We start from the raw sequence: 13,225 nt of genomic DNA, 5'->3' as shown, positions 1-13,225 counted from the left end.
TGATTTGAGACCTCGAGTAGGTCCATAATATGTTTTGAGACTTGTTCGTGCGTTCGAACGGGGTCCCGAGGGGCTCGGGTGAGTTTCGGAGTGGTTTCGGACCATTTTTAGGTCATTTTTAACTGCTAGTTTTTGACAGCAGTATGCGAAATTTCTGATGCGCAGAGCTGACTTTGGAAGCTTATATCTCGCAATCTATAAGGAATCTGAAAATTATTAAAACATGAAAGTTGTAGCCCTTTGATTCCAGTTTCCAGAAAGATAAACCATTCATCATTTGGACATTAGTACAGAAAGTTATGATCGATTGACTGAAGGGTGGTAATGCAGTTTTTGTTTGCCTCGCAGTGTGAATCGCCAGAAATTTCTGATGCACAGGGCTGACTTTGGAAGCTTATATCTCGCAATCTATAAGGAATCTGGATATTATCAAAACATGAAAGTTGTAGCCATTTGATTCTAGTTTCCAGAAAGATAAACCATTCATTATTTGGACATTTGTACAAAAAGTTATGATCGATTGAGTGAAGGCTGGTACCGCAATTTTTGGCTTGAAAATTTTGAGACAAGTCGCATTGAGATGCGACTTGCCTGGACAAAATATATATGTCCGGAGTCCGACATTTTTGTTCATTTTTAGAGTTCTAAACCTCGGTTTTGGGCGATTTCAGAGGCATTTTTCACGAGTTTGAGTTGGGTAAGTATTCTTTATCCGAAATTAGTTATATTTCATGATTCCATACTCATTTACATCATGAATCCGTGAAGAAAAATCCGATTTTTATAAAATCTTCCAAAAATAAAAATTTAAGATTTGAAAGTCAATCCGATGTCGGAATTCGATAATTTTTGTATGGTTGAACTCGTATCGGAACGGGTGTTCGGATTTCGCGAGTTTTTCCGGGATTCGAGACGTGGGTCCCACTGTCGGTTTTTGAAATAAATTTCAAATTTTAATCCGGAAAATTAGTAATCTACGATTCGTGTTGAGAATATTGAATTGTTTGTGACTAGATTTGAAGCTTTCGGACATCAATTCGCGAGGCAAAGGTTTATTGGAATCTTGAATTTGGTTGCGAAGCGAGGTAAGTATCGTGGTTAACCTTGACTTGAGGGAATAGAACCCTGGAATTATTGTTACGTGAATTTCATGTGTAACGACGTATAGGCGAGGTGACGAGTGCCTATACGTCGTCAAATTGATTGTGTGCACATTTATCTGAAAATCATAAATTATTTTAAATCATGAATTAATTATTATATTAATTATTTCTCTCATATTCCTTGCTTAATATTATGGCCTTGAATCCATGCTATATTTGCTACATGCTTATTTGATTTATGTGACTTAATTGTTACTTGACATTTAGCATACTAAATATTAAATTGCCTATTTCCTCCTTAATTTCCACAATTAATTGCTACTTGTCATCACTTGTTTGTAAATAAATCATAATTATTATATGATTGTTGTCTTACAATTTCATATTAATTGTTGCATTTATTGGAATAATTTCTTTTATAAGAATTGGTAAATTATATTATTAAGGAGCGGGTTGAACGCCGCAACAGAAATGAAAGTGAATATATTGGAGGAGCGGGTTGCACGTTGCAACAAAATTGATTGAAAGTGAATATATTGGAGGAGCGGGTTGCACGCCGCAACAGAATTGATTGAAAAGATATATTGAGGATCGGGTTGCACGCCGCAACAGAATTAAATAAAAATAAATATATTGTGGGATCGGGTTGCATGCAGCAACAGAATTGATTATGAATATATTGTGGGATCGGGTTGCACACCACAACGGAAAGTGATTTAAGTAATAATTGGTTATGGCTGCCGAGTTGGCTTGATTGCTGATATGATTTACTGATTTAATTTCTATTCTTGTTCCCCTATATTGTTGCAGGTTAATGTAAGTGACCTGCCTTAGCCTCGTCACTATTTCGTCGAGGTTAGGCTCGGCACTTACTGGATACTTGGGGTCGGTTGTACTCATATTACACTCTACACTTCTTGTGCAGATACCGGAGTTGGTCCCAGCGGCGTACAGTAGATTTGCTCGGATTCAGCTATCCACAGGAGACTTGAGGTATAGTTGCACGGCGTTCGCAGCTCTGAAGTCCCCATCTACTTTATGTTAGCTGTGTATTTCTGTCAGACAGCTTTATTTTCATTCAAACCCTTATTTGTATTATTCTAGTAGCTCGTGCACTTGTGACACCAGTTCTGGGATAGTATTTAGACATCGCTATTATTATGATTTACTCACTTTATTTCAGATTTTATTCCAGTTATTAGTTTCTTTATTATTAATTAAATTAAATTGTTAAAAAAAATGGTTAAAATTATTCTAACGGTGGCTTGCCTAGCTAGTGAAATGTTAGGCGCCATCACGGTCCCGAAAGTGGGAATTTCGGGTCGTGACAAGGGGAAACAAGGTTTTTTCAACAAGGGGAAACCTGAGAGTTGCTAAATTCTGTGGCAAGTATCTACATCAACAAGTGCTCAAGCATGAAGCATATTTACATGGTGATACAGAAACTTCAGTCCGGAAAGCCCTTTACAGGTTAATTTCTTGAGGCTTTGGGGTTCTAGAATTGACTATACAAAATCCTGAGAACTCTATGGCTGTCCTCCTCCTGAAGGTCATAGGTCAATGCACACAGCAGCTGGTTTCTCACTGTTCTGTACCATGTGAGAAATAAGATAAACAAGGTGAAGAAAAGGAATGCCAAAGACTAATGTCATACGTCCAAATTCTTCTATATCATTATCATTACGGCGCGATGAAGGATTGTCTGCAACAAAAATATCAGAAATCTGCTATCTTTAAGTCCAAAAACTAGTCCGTTAAGCACCCGAAACTCACCCGAGGCCCCCGGGACCTCGACCAAACATACCAATCAATCCTAAAACACCATACGAACTTAGTCGAGCTCTCAAATCACATCAAACAACGAGGCCTCGCCGTTCCGTTGCCAAAAGCCATCAGCCGCCACGAGCGATGTCGCCTCCCGATGTTGCCCACAACAACCGATGGCAATCGGAACGTACTGAGTTTAGCCCCATGCGCACGGCACCTTGCGGCGCTACTTGCACGAGGCCTCGCCGTTCCGTTGCCAAAAGCCATCTCCATCTCTGGCCAGAAAATGGCTGGGTTTTGTCGCCGACGTTTGGGTCCAATCCATTTTCGGCAACAATTACACTTTCTCCAACTACTCCGACTCCCTTAAATCCCTTATGTCCTTAACACAACTCCAACTCAGCAACCTCTCCGTCGCTAAAGGCGTCGGAAAAGCCATCCGCGCGTTGCGACCTCCGAACGGCTCGAAACTAACCAAAAACAGCTGAAATGCATCAAACAATGCTAAAGGAACCAATCCCGATTGAAAAAGATCAAATCTTGAATCATTCCCTCTGCCTAGCTCGACTCCGTAACCGCGCCTTTCCTTCCGCATCTGCGCCTTCCCAGGTGCGGACATACCCTCGCACCTGCGCTCCCAGATTCTTCTCTCACTCTCCGAATTCGATATAATTTTTGTATGGTTGGACTCGTCTCGGAATGGGTGTTCGGATTTCATAAGTTTTTCCGAGATTGGAGACGTGGTCCCCACTGTCGATTTTTAAAATGAATTTCGGATTTTAATCCGGCAAATTAGTAAATTCATATGGAATTAATTCTTATGATTCGTATTGAGTATATCGAATTGTTTGTGAATAGTTTGACGCTCCTTTTTTGGGCAGCAAGTAAGTCCTTTTTATGTTATAAAAATGTGGCTTCATGTAGGACTTATTGGGCTGCAAGTTTGGACACATTTTTAGGTTCCAAATAGGTCCAATAGTTGCCTGATTTGGACCTTCTTCAGAGGATGTCTTTTGGGATCTAATTCACCTTTTCTTGGACATGAATTTGGACCATAAAATAACACTTGCAGGCAACAACCAAAGGAGAATGTGGCTGTTAGGTTTGAAAGCACGTGTTGCACTCTTTTTCCCTTGAACCGGTTTTGTCCCAAATGGATTTTCTGGCAAGGTTTTTAATGAGGCAACAGTAAATCGTGCTAACTTAGAATCAAAGACCGGTTTTAAATCGGAGTCGAAACAAGTTCTATAAACACTGTTGCTGCCTTATGTACCAAGTGTGACTTTTAGGGATGAATGTACTGGCCTGATAGGATGGCCTCTACAAAAGGAATCCCTGCCTCCAGATGAGGTGAGCTACGGACCTCCAAAACACAATCTGGACACGCTTCTAAGTCCAAAATCACAAACGGAGCTAACGGAACCGATGCCACTTCATTCCGGAGTCGTCTTCACACAGTTTTGACTATGGTCAAAAACTTAAGACTTAAGCTTCCATTTTAGGGACTAAGTGTCCCAAAACACTCTGAAACCAAAAACAAAACCTCCCGGAAAGTCACATAAGCAGAAAAGGGTACGGGGGAAGGATAACGACCTCCTATGGACATCCGAGTGCGTCAAGCCCTGAAGGAGTTAAAAGCCTACCTATCATCGCCACCATTGCTTGCCAAAGTAGAACCAGGGGAATGTCTGCTCGTCTACCTCGCCGTATCTGAAGTAGCGGTGAGTGCAGTCCCCGAGTGAGAATGGTTGCTCGAACTCGAGTTAGGGTAGCCCTTAGGCTTTATAGTCGAGTGAGGATTTGCTCGAACTCGAAGTAATGTAGCCCTTAGGCTTATGTAGTCGAGTGAGTGTTGCTCAAATTCGAAGTAATGTAGCCCTTAGTAGTATGGTGGAGGTGGTGATGGAGAAGGTGGTGGGGGAGACTTGTAATAATAAGGTGGAGGTGGTAGGGCGGTGACTATGGTTCCTTAGGTCGTATTTGATGTCCCGGAAAAATATTAGGCGAACCGGGTCCGCCCCATTTCCACAGGTGCGATTGCACCACCAATTGTCCAAAACAGTGTAAAATCCTACTCCGGGATGCCCTCGTCTCTGGACTCGGTCTCCAAAAGCTCCAAATCTAACCATAATCAGATTAATACCATCAACATAGGCTCTCGGATTTGGATTTTGATGGTTTTGTTAGCTCCGTTAGGTGATTTTGGACTTAGAAGTGCGTCCGCAATGTGATTTGGAGGTCCGTAGTGAAATTAGGCTTTAATTGGCGGAAGTTGAAAATTCGGCGATTTCGGTCGGCAGTGGAAAATTTGATATCGGGGTCGGAATGGATTTTTGGAAGTTGGAGTAGGTTCGTGGTGTCATTTTTGACGTGTGTGTAATATTTGAGAAGAGAAAGGAAAAGTAACATTTAGAAGACTTTGAAAATTAAGGTAGTAGGATGTTTTCCAAATTTATGTGTGTATTTGAAATTTTTAAGAAAAATTGAAGGTCGGCAGTGAAAAATTTGATATCGGGGTCGGAATGGAATTACGGAAGTTGGAGTAGGTTCGTAGTGTCATTTGTGATGTGTGCACACAATTTGAGGTCATTCGAACATGGTTTGGTTCTATTGGCTGTAGCTTTCTTACTTATAAACCTTTGAAGTGCTAGAGGTAGGTTGCTTTTACCTCGACCTCGACCTCGGGAGGGTTCTGCCCTCCCTTGCGATGCATCTCCTCTACCACGTGAGCGCACCATTGTCTGTAATGCATAAGGATAAGAGTCAGTTAGATTTGCAAACCACAAGTGCATGCATAACAATTGCTGCTGTTGCTGAAGTCTGGTTTCCTTCTTCGCGAACGCATAGGGAGTCCCGCGTTCGCGAAGAGGAGTTTGACGGGCTGATATGCTGTGAACGCGAACGCAAAGAAGGAGCAGGGCAAGCCTTCGTGAACGCGGCCAGGCAACGAGAATGCGAAGAAGAAAAGGAAGATAGGGGCCTGGGGTCATTTGGCGTTCGCGAACGCGAAGCTTGGAACGCGAAGGAGTTGGTCCAGCCGGTCATCGCGAACGCGACGAGGTTCGGATTACTTTCAAACGTTGCACACAATTTCAATTCAACTATATAGACCTATCCAAAGTCTCAGAACACCAATTGGAATCCAATAACATTAACAAATATACCCTTCTACTTTCAAAAATGGTCTAAGAATACCCCTCGTTATACTATTGGGTTATCTATACCCCTGAAGTCATACTTTGGGTTCAAATATACCCCTCATTTAAACGGAGGGACACGTGTCATCGTCATGTTGGTCAATTCTAAATATCTTCTAATTAATTAAAAAAACTCATTATTCATACCTGAAAAATAATATTTTTTTTGTAAAAACTGGAAAAAACTAAAAATAAATTTTACTAAAAACTCAAAAAAAAACAAAAATATTTTTTTTTCCAGTTTTTACAAAAATACTGCTTTGAAAAAACTGAAAAATATTTTCTAAAACAATATTTTTGTAAAAACTGGAAAAAAAACTGAAAAGCAATTTTCTAAAGCAATTAAAAACTGAAATATTTTTAACTAAAAACTGAAAAAAAAGAAGAAAATATTTGTTTTTCAGTTTCTACAAAAACACTGCTTAAGAAATTTGCTTTTTAGTTTTTTTTTCAGTTTTTACAAAAATATTGTTTTAGAAAATATTTTTCAGCTTTTTTTAAAGTAGTTTTTTTGTAAAAACTGGGAAAAAAATTATTTTCGTTTTTTTCAGTTTTTAGTAAATATTTTTCAGTTTTTTCAAAAACATTGTTTTAGAAAATATTTTTCAGTTTTTTCTAAAGCAGTTTTTTTGTAAAAACTGAAAAAAAAAATATTTTCGTTTTTTTCAGTTTTTTCCAGTTTTTACAAAAGAAAAATTGCTTTAAAAAATTGCTTTTCGGGTATGAATAATGAGTCTTTTTAATTAATTAGAAGAAATTTAGAATTAACCAACAGGACGATGACACGTGTCCATCCGTTTAAATGAGGGGTATATTTGAACCCAAAGTATGACTGCAGGGGTATAGATAACTCAATAGTATAACGAGGGGTATTCTTACACCATTTTCGAAAGTAGAGGGGTATATTTGGCCCTTTGCCGTTATCATTATTATTATTGTCATTGTTATTGCAACTGCTTTGTCTGACGCCAGATGGGTTGGAAATTTTGACAACTTAGTGATCAGATTCATATAAGCTACCCCTCAAAACTTGAGGTGGTTACTGGCCAACTGCCCACCTACAAGTACCCATAGGTCCAGCATGTTAATACCAACAATACTTCATCTGCATCATATAAACATGGGAAACTTATTTTGGACCTTAATTTTTAACGAGGTAGCTGCGATAATATTGAACATGGATAAAAGCAGTCTAAACTTTCATTTTTCGGAAGTATTACCTATGAATATGGTATATCCCGCGTGGTTAGATTAGTTATCAACTGACAAGGGACCTAGAAACTATGACGATTGTTTGCTAACATGTCAGTCAGCATAGTTAACGAGATTGAACAAGCAAAGATGAGCCAATTGATAGCAAAGAGGAGTAGGAGGAATTAGGAAATAATAAAAAGTAGACACTAATCATGCCTGGAGGAATTCCAACATAGAGCTCGCCGTCAATCTTTAAAGGGCGAACAAACACTTCTTCTAGGAGTTCTTGAAATCTTCTTCCTGATGCTCGCTGTATTGAGATGACAATAGATAAATACCTCAAAGCATGTCAAGATTATAATATACTGATAGCAATATGTTTTTGTACAGACGCTCCACTACAAGATTATTTCATTTCAAATTCAAAAGAGGAGCCACTAATAGGTACTGTCAAATCTTTCTGTAACAAACCAATCCCCATCGTCCCATCGTGACCACAAACATGGTTCACATTTGGAAACTTACCTTCAAAATTTAAGTTAAACTTAGTTCAATAACATTTGGAGCTTTGCATACTTTAGTTGATGCTTTAGGGGTCATGACACAAATAATTAACAAGCAATTACAGTCATAAAATTTGATCAGAAAATATGAAATGCAACATTACCTCAATAATGCCACCACATAACCAGCCAAATGACAAATAATGGTACAGCTGCTCATGACCCGGTGCAGTTTCTGCAGCAGTCATGGCAATCCGCTTTAAACATTCATCCCAATCAGTCATCAAAAAAGGATCTTCTTGGCTAATACCACCCATGGCATTATGTAAACCAGAGGTATGGTTAAGAACATGATGAACCTGCCATAATTAAATTAAAAAAAGAAAAGATAAAGAAGCATGCACTCAAACTGACATAGTTGGAAATTAAAACAATAAATATCCAGGACTAAGAAATAGGTATTCTACAATTCTTGGTGTTGCTTTCTGCCACTACTTTGAAATATTTTCTGGGAAAAAAAAGAATGAAATTAACTTTTCTTCTTCTTTAATCATTTACTCACTCAAGAAGTGTCAGAAACAATTTCTATTGTGGTGTAGCTCATAACTTCTTATACATACCTTTATTTGGTCTTTTCCATGTGATGCAAATTCAGGCCAAATATTTGCAATATTGTCCTCAAGCTTCAGCTTTCTGTTAGATATAATGTTTTCATTGGTTAATTGCAAAGGCTAAAATTATGTACCCCAAACAAAGCTAGAGCACAAAATGTCTTGCAAACATAGGGTACCTCTTAAAACTTTAAAATGAGCAAGACACATTAAAAGGAAAGTCGAATTACAAATAGATAAATCAAAAATATTTCTACTTTGAAGCTCTTAAAGTTTGAATCAGTATTTTTAAAATGGACGTATAAGCAAAGGTGTTTCCATCCCACGCAAGGCGAGGCGCATACCTTCTGAATTTTGATTTTTTTTTTTTTTAAGAATGGTAACATATACCTTACCTTCTAAATTTTGATTTATCAGGAGCCTTCAAATGTAACGGCATATCGATAAATAAACTATAGCAATGAGCAAGTATGAAGAAATAATGACACGCCTCGATTGAAGGCAGGCCTTAAAAAAAGTCCCAAACCGGGATAAAGGAGGGTGGTTGTGGTAGGCTAGCAGCCAGCGTAAACTTAGGCCAGCGGCGCACAGTTCGAAACTCGATGAATAGTGCCCCCCCCCCCCCCCCAACACACACACCCTTCTCCACTTAAAATACTAGGCTTTTGTTTGCGGCAGAGTTCGAACCCGTGATGTGCACCGAACCCACACATCACAAGTTGCGCTCTTACCACAAGATCAAAGCCCCCGGGGCAGCATTCTTTTTCTAAACGATTTAGAAACTTCTGTATTTTAGACAAGAGGATAGAAAATTAGGACATCCAGAGTAGACATTGAAATTATTTCTAGGATCACATACCCATTATCAACCAGCCAGTGTACCAGTCCAGCACTGATTCCCTTTGTTACTGAAAAAACAGAAAATAAGCTATCGGGTTGGACCGGACGAGGATCATATTTTCCAAGTACCCCAGCAGCAGTATCAATGATCACTTCTCCATCTTTGTAGGCACATACCTTGAAATACACAACAAATAATGAGCATGCCTGAATTAGTGAAACCCAGGAATGAATCAACATATCTATAAACCAACCTAATTGGAGAGACATTTTCTACATTAGAACATTTGGCAGCAGTATGACTAACCCCTGCAGCTAGGATCTAAGATCACTTCATTAAAAGAGACATGGAAGCCTCTTCTGAGTTGTTAAGTCCAAATCTAATATCAGAAACCCAGAAAGGAACATCGAATAACTCTCTACATAGAGAAAAATTGAGTATATATCGGATTTGTAGCACTATAGAGTTTGACTAAAAATTACCCATTCCTATTCACTTAAAGAACTCTCAACTCAAATCAACAACTTCGAAGACTAAATTATGTCCTTCACAATCTGAAACATCCACATGGCTAACGCAGAATTTTCCAGTGCTCTTCTCACTCATCCACAGAATAATGAATTGTCTAGTTGATATTCTCAGTAACTGACTGCTCCATCTTCTGTATTTATTTATTTTTTGAGCTTTCTCTTCGTTTCAAGGTACAGCCTACCTCTACGCCAACCCCGAATTGAAAAGGTAGTCCGCACTCTATAATTAATTTATTCTTTCTGATTGAGTGTTCAATATGAGATATGGGTTCACTAAAACATTCCTTTTCCACGGACTTATCTTGACTAAAGACCTTGCGTTACTTTTCTCTGCAGCAAGAAATTGTACTCCCACAGCATTAGTAGTGTTAGCTACCCCTGAATTTGTAAGAAGAGTTGTGTACAAAGCCTTTGGGAAGGGAAGCAGGTTGGTAGGATATCAGACCGCAAAAACATGGAAGTTACGAGTATGTACCTGGATTCCGAGTATCTTCTCAGCATTCCCAAGCTCAACCAAAAGCTGCCTTAGCTTGGCCTCAACATCAGAATGAACTGGGGTGTCATAAATCCATCGTGGATTCAAGGATGGCCCTCTATTTAAGTTGCTGGTACAAGTTGATGAACAATACTCAGTGAGCAATGCATCCGCTGATATATGGTAAAATAAGCACAAAACAGAGCTAACCATTGGAGAGCATATTCAGCAAAAGGTCTCATGATATCGATATAAACTATGCGGACATTCATTGTTGCAGAAAGCCCTGAGAATCAGACAACACACTGAGTCAGTTCTTCATGCTTAGATGATACAAAGAGGAGATAATAGTGCACATTCATCACAAACCTCTAAGAAGATTAAGAACCCTCCCAAATATAACAATATCACTAGGAAAAGCATCAACCTGGAGAAAATATAATCAGCTGGTTCAGAATCAACAAAGTCAGTGGTTGATAATTCACAGAGTCAACAGTGGTCAAAAGGAGCTATTAGCTTACAGGATTAAAGCGTTTCACTTCCTTCTCATTCAGTTTCATTTTTTCTTGTATAACCTTGAGGTTCTTTGACCTTTGCTCAGATAACATTTTCATACTTTCCTTCATCAAATTGAGCGATAAGTCAGACGAGGGAAATCGAATAGATATAACCAACTAACAAGAGCATCTTACAAGAGCTTCATTGGCAGGCGTGGAAGAACGGAAGAACACAGAAGTAACCTCCATAGCTTGTTCCGGAACGTCAAGGCGAAACTTGAGTCCCATTTCTGCAAATGCAGACAAAAGTGCAACATGGTCCCCCTGCAAGAAGTGGCATCTCAATTTTTACAATGGCAAATTGGTAGGGAAACAGCATAACCACATTTTGTTGATTATCTGGAAACAGAAGCGCAAATTGATTGTTGTCATTGGAATAAGAGGCGCCAACAGGGCTTCACAAAATATTTACAGCCAAGTGTACAAGAATAACAAGATGAGAAAACATCTTGCACCTTAATTAAATTTTTGATTGAATTTGGTTATAATATGTGCTTTATTCTTATAACTTTATCCTAAAAGAGGGAAATTAATTAAACAAAGATACAATAAAATAATGGGGTTCATTGACCTATTAGCTGGGTTTAAGCACTCTGTACAATTAAATGAAACTATGACACAGATATAAAGGATTTAAATAATTATCCTTTTCTGATACCAGAATATCCGCAAGGGTAGATGAAATAGGAGGTCTGGCTGGAGAATAGAATGTTAATTATTACTAAAACATTGATTATTGACACTTCGTAAAAAGTTAACAGTTGAGACACAGGGCTGATACACGAGTACATCGCTTGTGATGCTAAGACATGGTCAGACTAAGGAGTTCATGTTACTAGGTGGAGTACTTGTCATGGCATATCGGAATAATACTACTGAACCAGTTAAGTACTGTAAGGGCTCATTTGCTTCCCCTATATGAAAAATAACCATGGCATAAGAATCTGCATAAGGAATAACAAGCTTGGTTCAGGACATAAAACTCTGCATATTAACAGAACATTGGCTTACCACTCTTTTTTCCATATAAACAAAACTTGCATAACTTATACAGGAGTATTGTGTATTATTCAATGCAAGATAGGAATTGGAATACTAACAATACATAGATAAGAGCACCTAAAATGATTTTAAAAAATACACTCAAGTAATGCCCCTTGTTTTAGTACCCACAAAAATAAAACCTTATATAGTACGAATTCTTAATAAGTTGTAACTTTAATGTATTTTAAAACAAAAACTTGCACTTGCATACTAACTAGTATAGCTAATTCTTGACATTTGTACTGCAATCCCTGCATAATAATTTTACAATATTAGTTATCGCATAATTGTTCTTAAATTATTACTCACCACATAACCATCATATATTACAGTATATTACAAGTATATCACACAGTCCTCATTGGGTGTTAAAGGAAGTGGACAAACCTCAGCAGCTGCCAGAAACATTTTTGCGAGAGCTTGTTTCAAGGAGCTTGACAGTAACTTTGTGAGCCCAAAATCAAGCAAAATTGGGCGATGAGGGGGTTCCTTGCTCACCAGAAAATTTCCTATTCTTGACAACCCAAAAGAATATTAAACACAGTGAAACACTATTAAGAGTTGGAAACATATATTCAGCATAATTAGCAGGACAAAATGTTGTAGCTTTTGTAGAATCTTTGAGAGGTAAAAAGCATAAGCAAGTTAGTCTCGAGTCTTGACAAGCATCATATCAACAAAATCACGTCAGACGTAAATCAATGTAAACACAGTGACTCATCCCTAGTGAAAGAGAAAGGAATGAAAATCTACCTGGATGAGGGTCTCCATTAAAAAATCCATCAACATAAATTTGGTGTGCATATGCACGTGTAATTTCTTCGACAAGTTTTTGCTTGTCTACTCCTAAAGCTCGAAGTGATTCAGTGTCATTCAAACGAACACCATCCATATACTCCAGTATGAGCACCATTTCAGTGGACTGCCATTTCAAGTAATCCAATATAAGAACGTTATTGAGAAAGAAATGAAGACATCTCACAATACAGGGACAGAAGTTATTATTTTTTGGGAAATCTGGAAAAGATGGACCTCTTGCAAGTTTGGAGATAAAAAGAGATTTATGCTAATCAATATGGAGCAGAAGGTTAGCTGGACAATTCAAGCAGCAGTGACAGTTGTCCTTCCTAACTGCAATCTTAATTGGCCTTGGGTGAAAGCCTGTGAAGAGGTGGAGAGGATGCAACCAGTAATGAAGTACTGGACTATGACATGGACTAAACCAATAGGAGATATGGTGAAAGTAAATACAGATGGTAGTTTTATGGACACTGGGAGAGCAGGTATAGGAGGGGTGGTAAGAGACTCTAATGGAGATCTCCTCATGGCTTTCTCAATACCTGTTCAATGTAAAAGCAACAACGAGGCAGAAGCTGTAGCAGCTAAAATTGGTGGTGGATGGT

General features: G+C 38.5%; 1 protein-coding gene across 6 annotated transcripts in view; it reads right to left on the bottom strand.

Annotated features, from left to right (window-relative positions):
• The window catches only part of LOC107782682 (uncharacterized), a 28,928-nt gene that overhangs the window by 2,368 nt on the left and 13,335 nt on the right, over positions 1–13,225 (bottom strand). For all 6 annotated transcript variants that reach the window (XM_016603602.2, XM_016603601.2, XM_016603600.2 and 3 more), the window contains 11 exons: positions 12,576–12,744; positions 12,210–12,331; positions 10,914–11,042; positions 10,743–10,841; positions 10,591–10,648; positions 10,432–10,507; positions 10,222–10,351; positions 9,235–9,392; positions 8,385–8,457; positions 7,929–8,123; positions 7,478–7,571 (listed from right to left, as the gene is read on the bottom strand). In XM_016603602.2, coding sequence (XP_016459088.1) covers positions 7,478–7,571; positions 7,929–8,123; positions 8,385–8,457; positions 9,235–9,392; positions 10,222–10,351; positions 10,432–10,507; positions 10,591–10,648; positions 10,743–10,841; positions 10,914–11,042; positions 12,210–12,331; positions 12,576–12,744 — 1,303 coding nt within the window. The remainder of the gene's footprint in view (positions 1–7,477; positions 7,572–7,928; positions 8,124–8,384; positions 8,458–9,234; positions 9,393–10,221; positions 10,352–10,431; positions 10,508–10,590; positions 10,649–10,742; positions 10,842–10,913; positions 11,043–12,209; positions 12,332–12,575; positions 12,745–13,225) is intronic.

Source organism: Nicotiana tabacum, chromosome 23 (assembly GCF_000715075.1).
Source record: "Nicotiana tabacum cultivar K326 chromosome 23, ASM71507v2, whole genome shotgun sequence".
Lineage (NCBI taxonomy): Eukaryota > Viridiplantae > Streptophyta > Magnoliopsida > Solanales > Solanaceae > Nicotiana > Nicotiana tabacum.
This window is presented reverse-complemented; position numbering and strand designations above follow the sequence as displayed.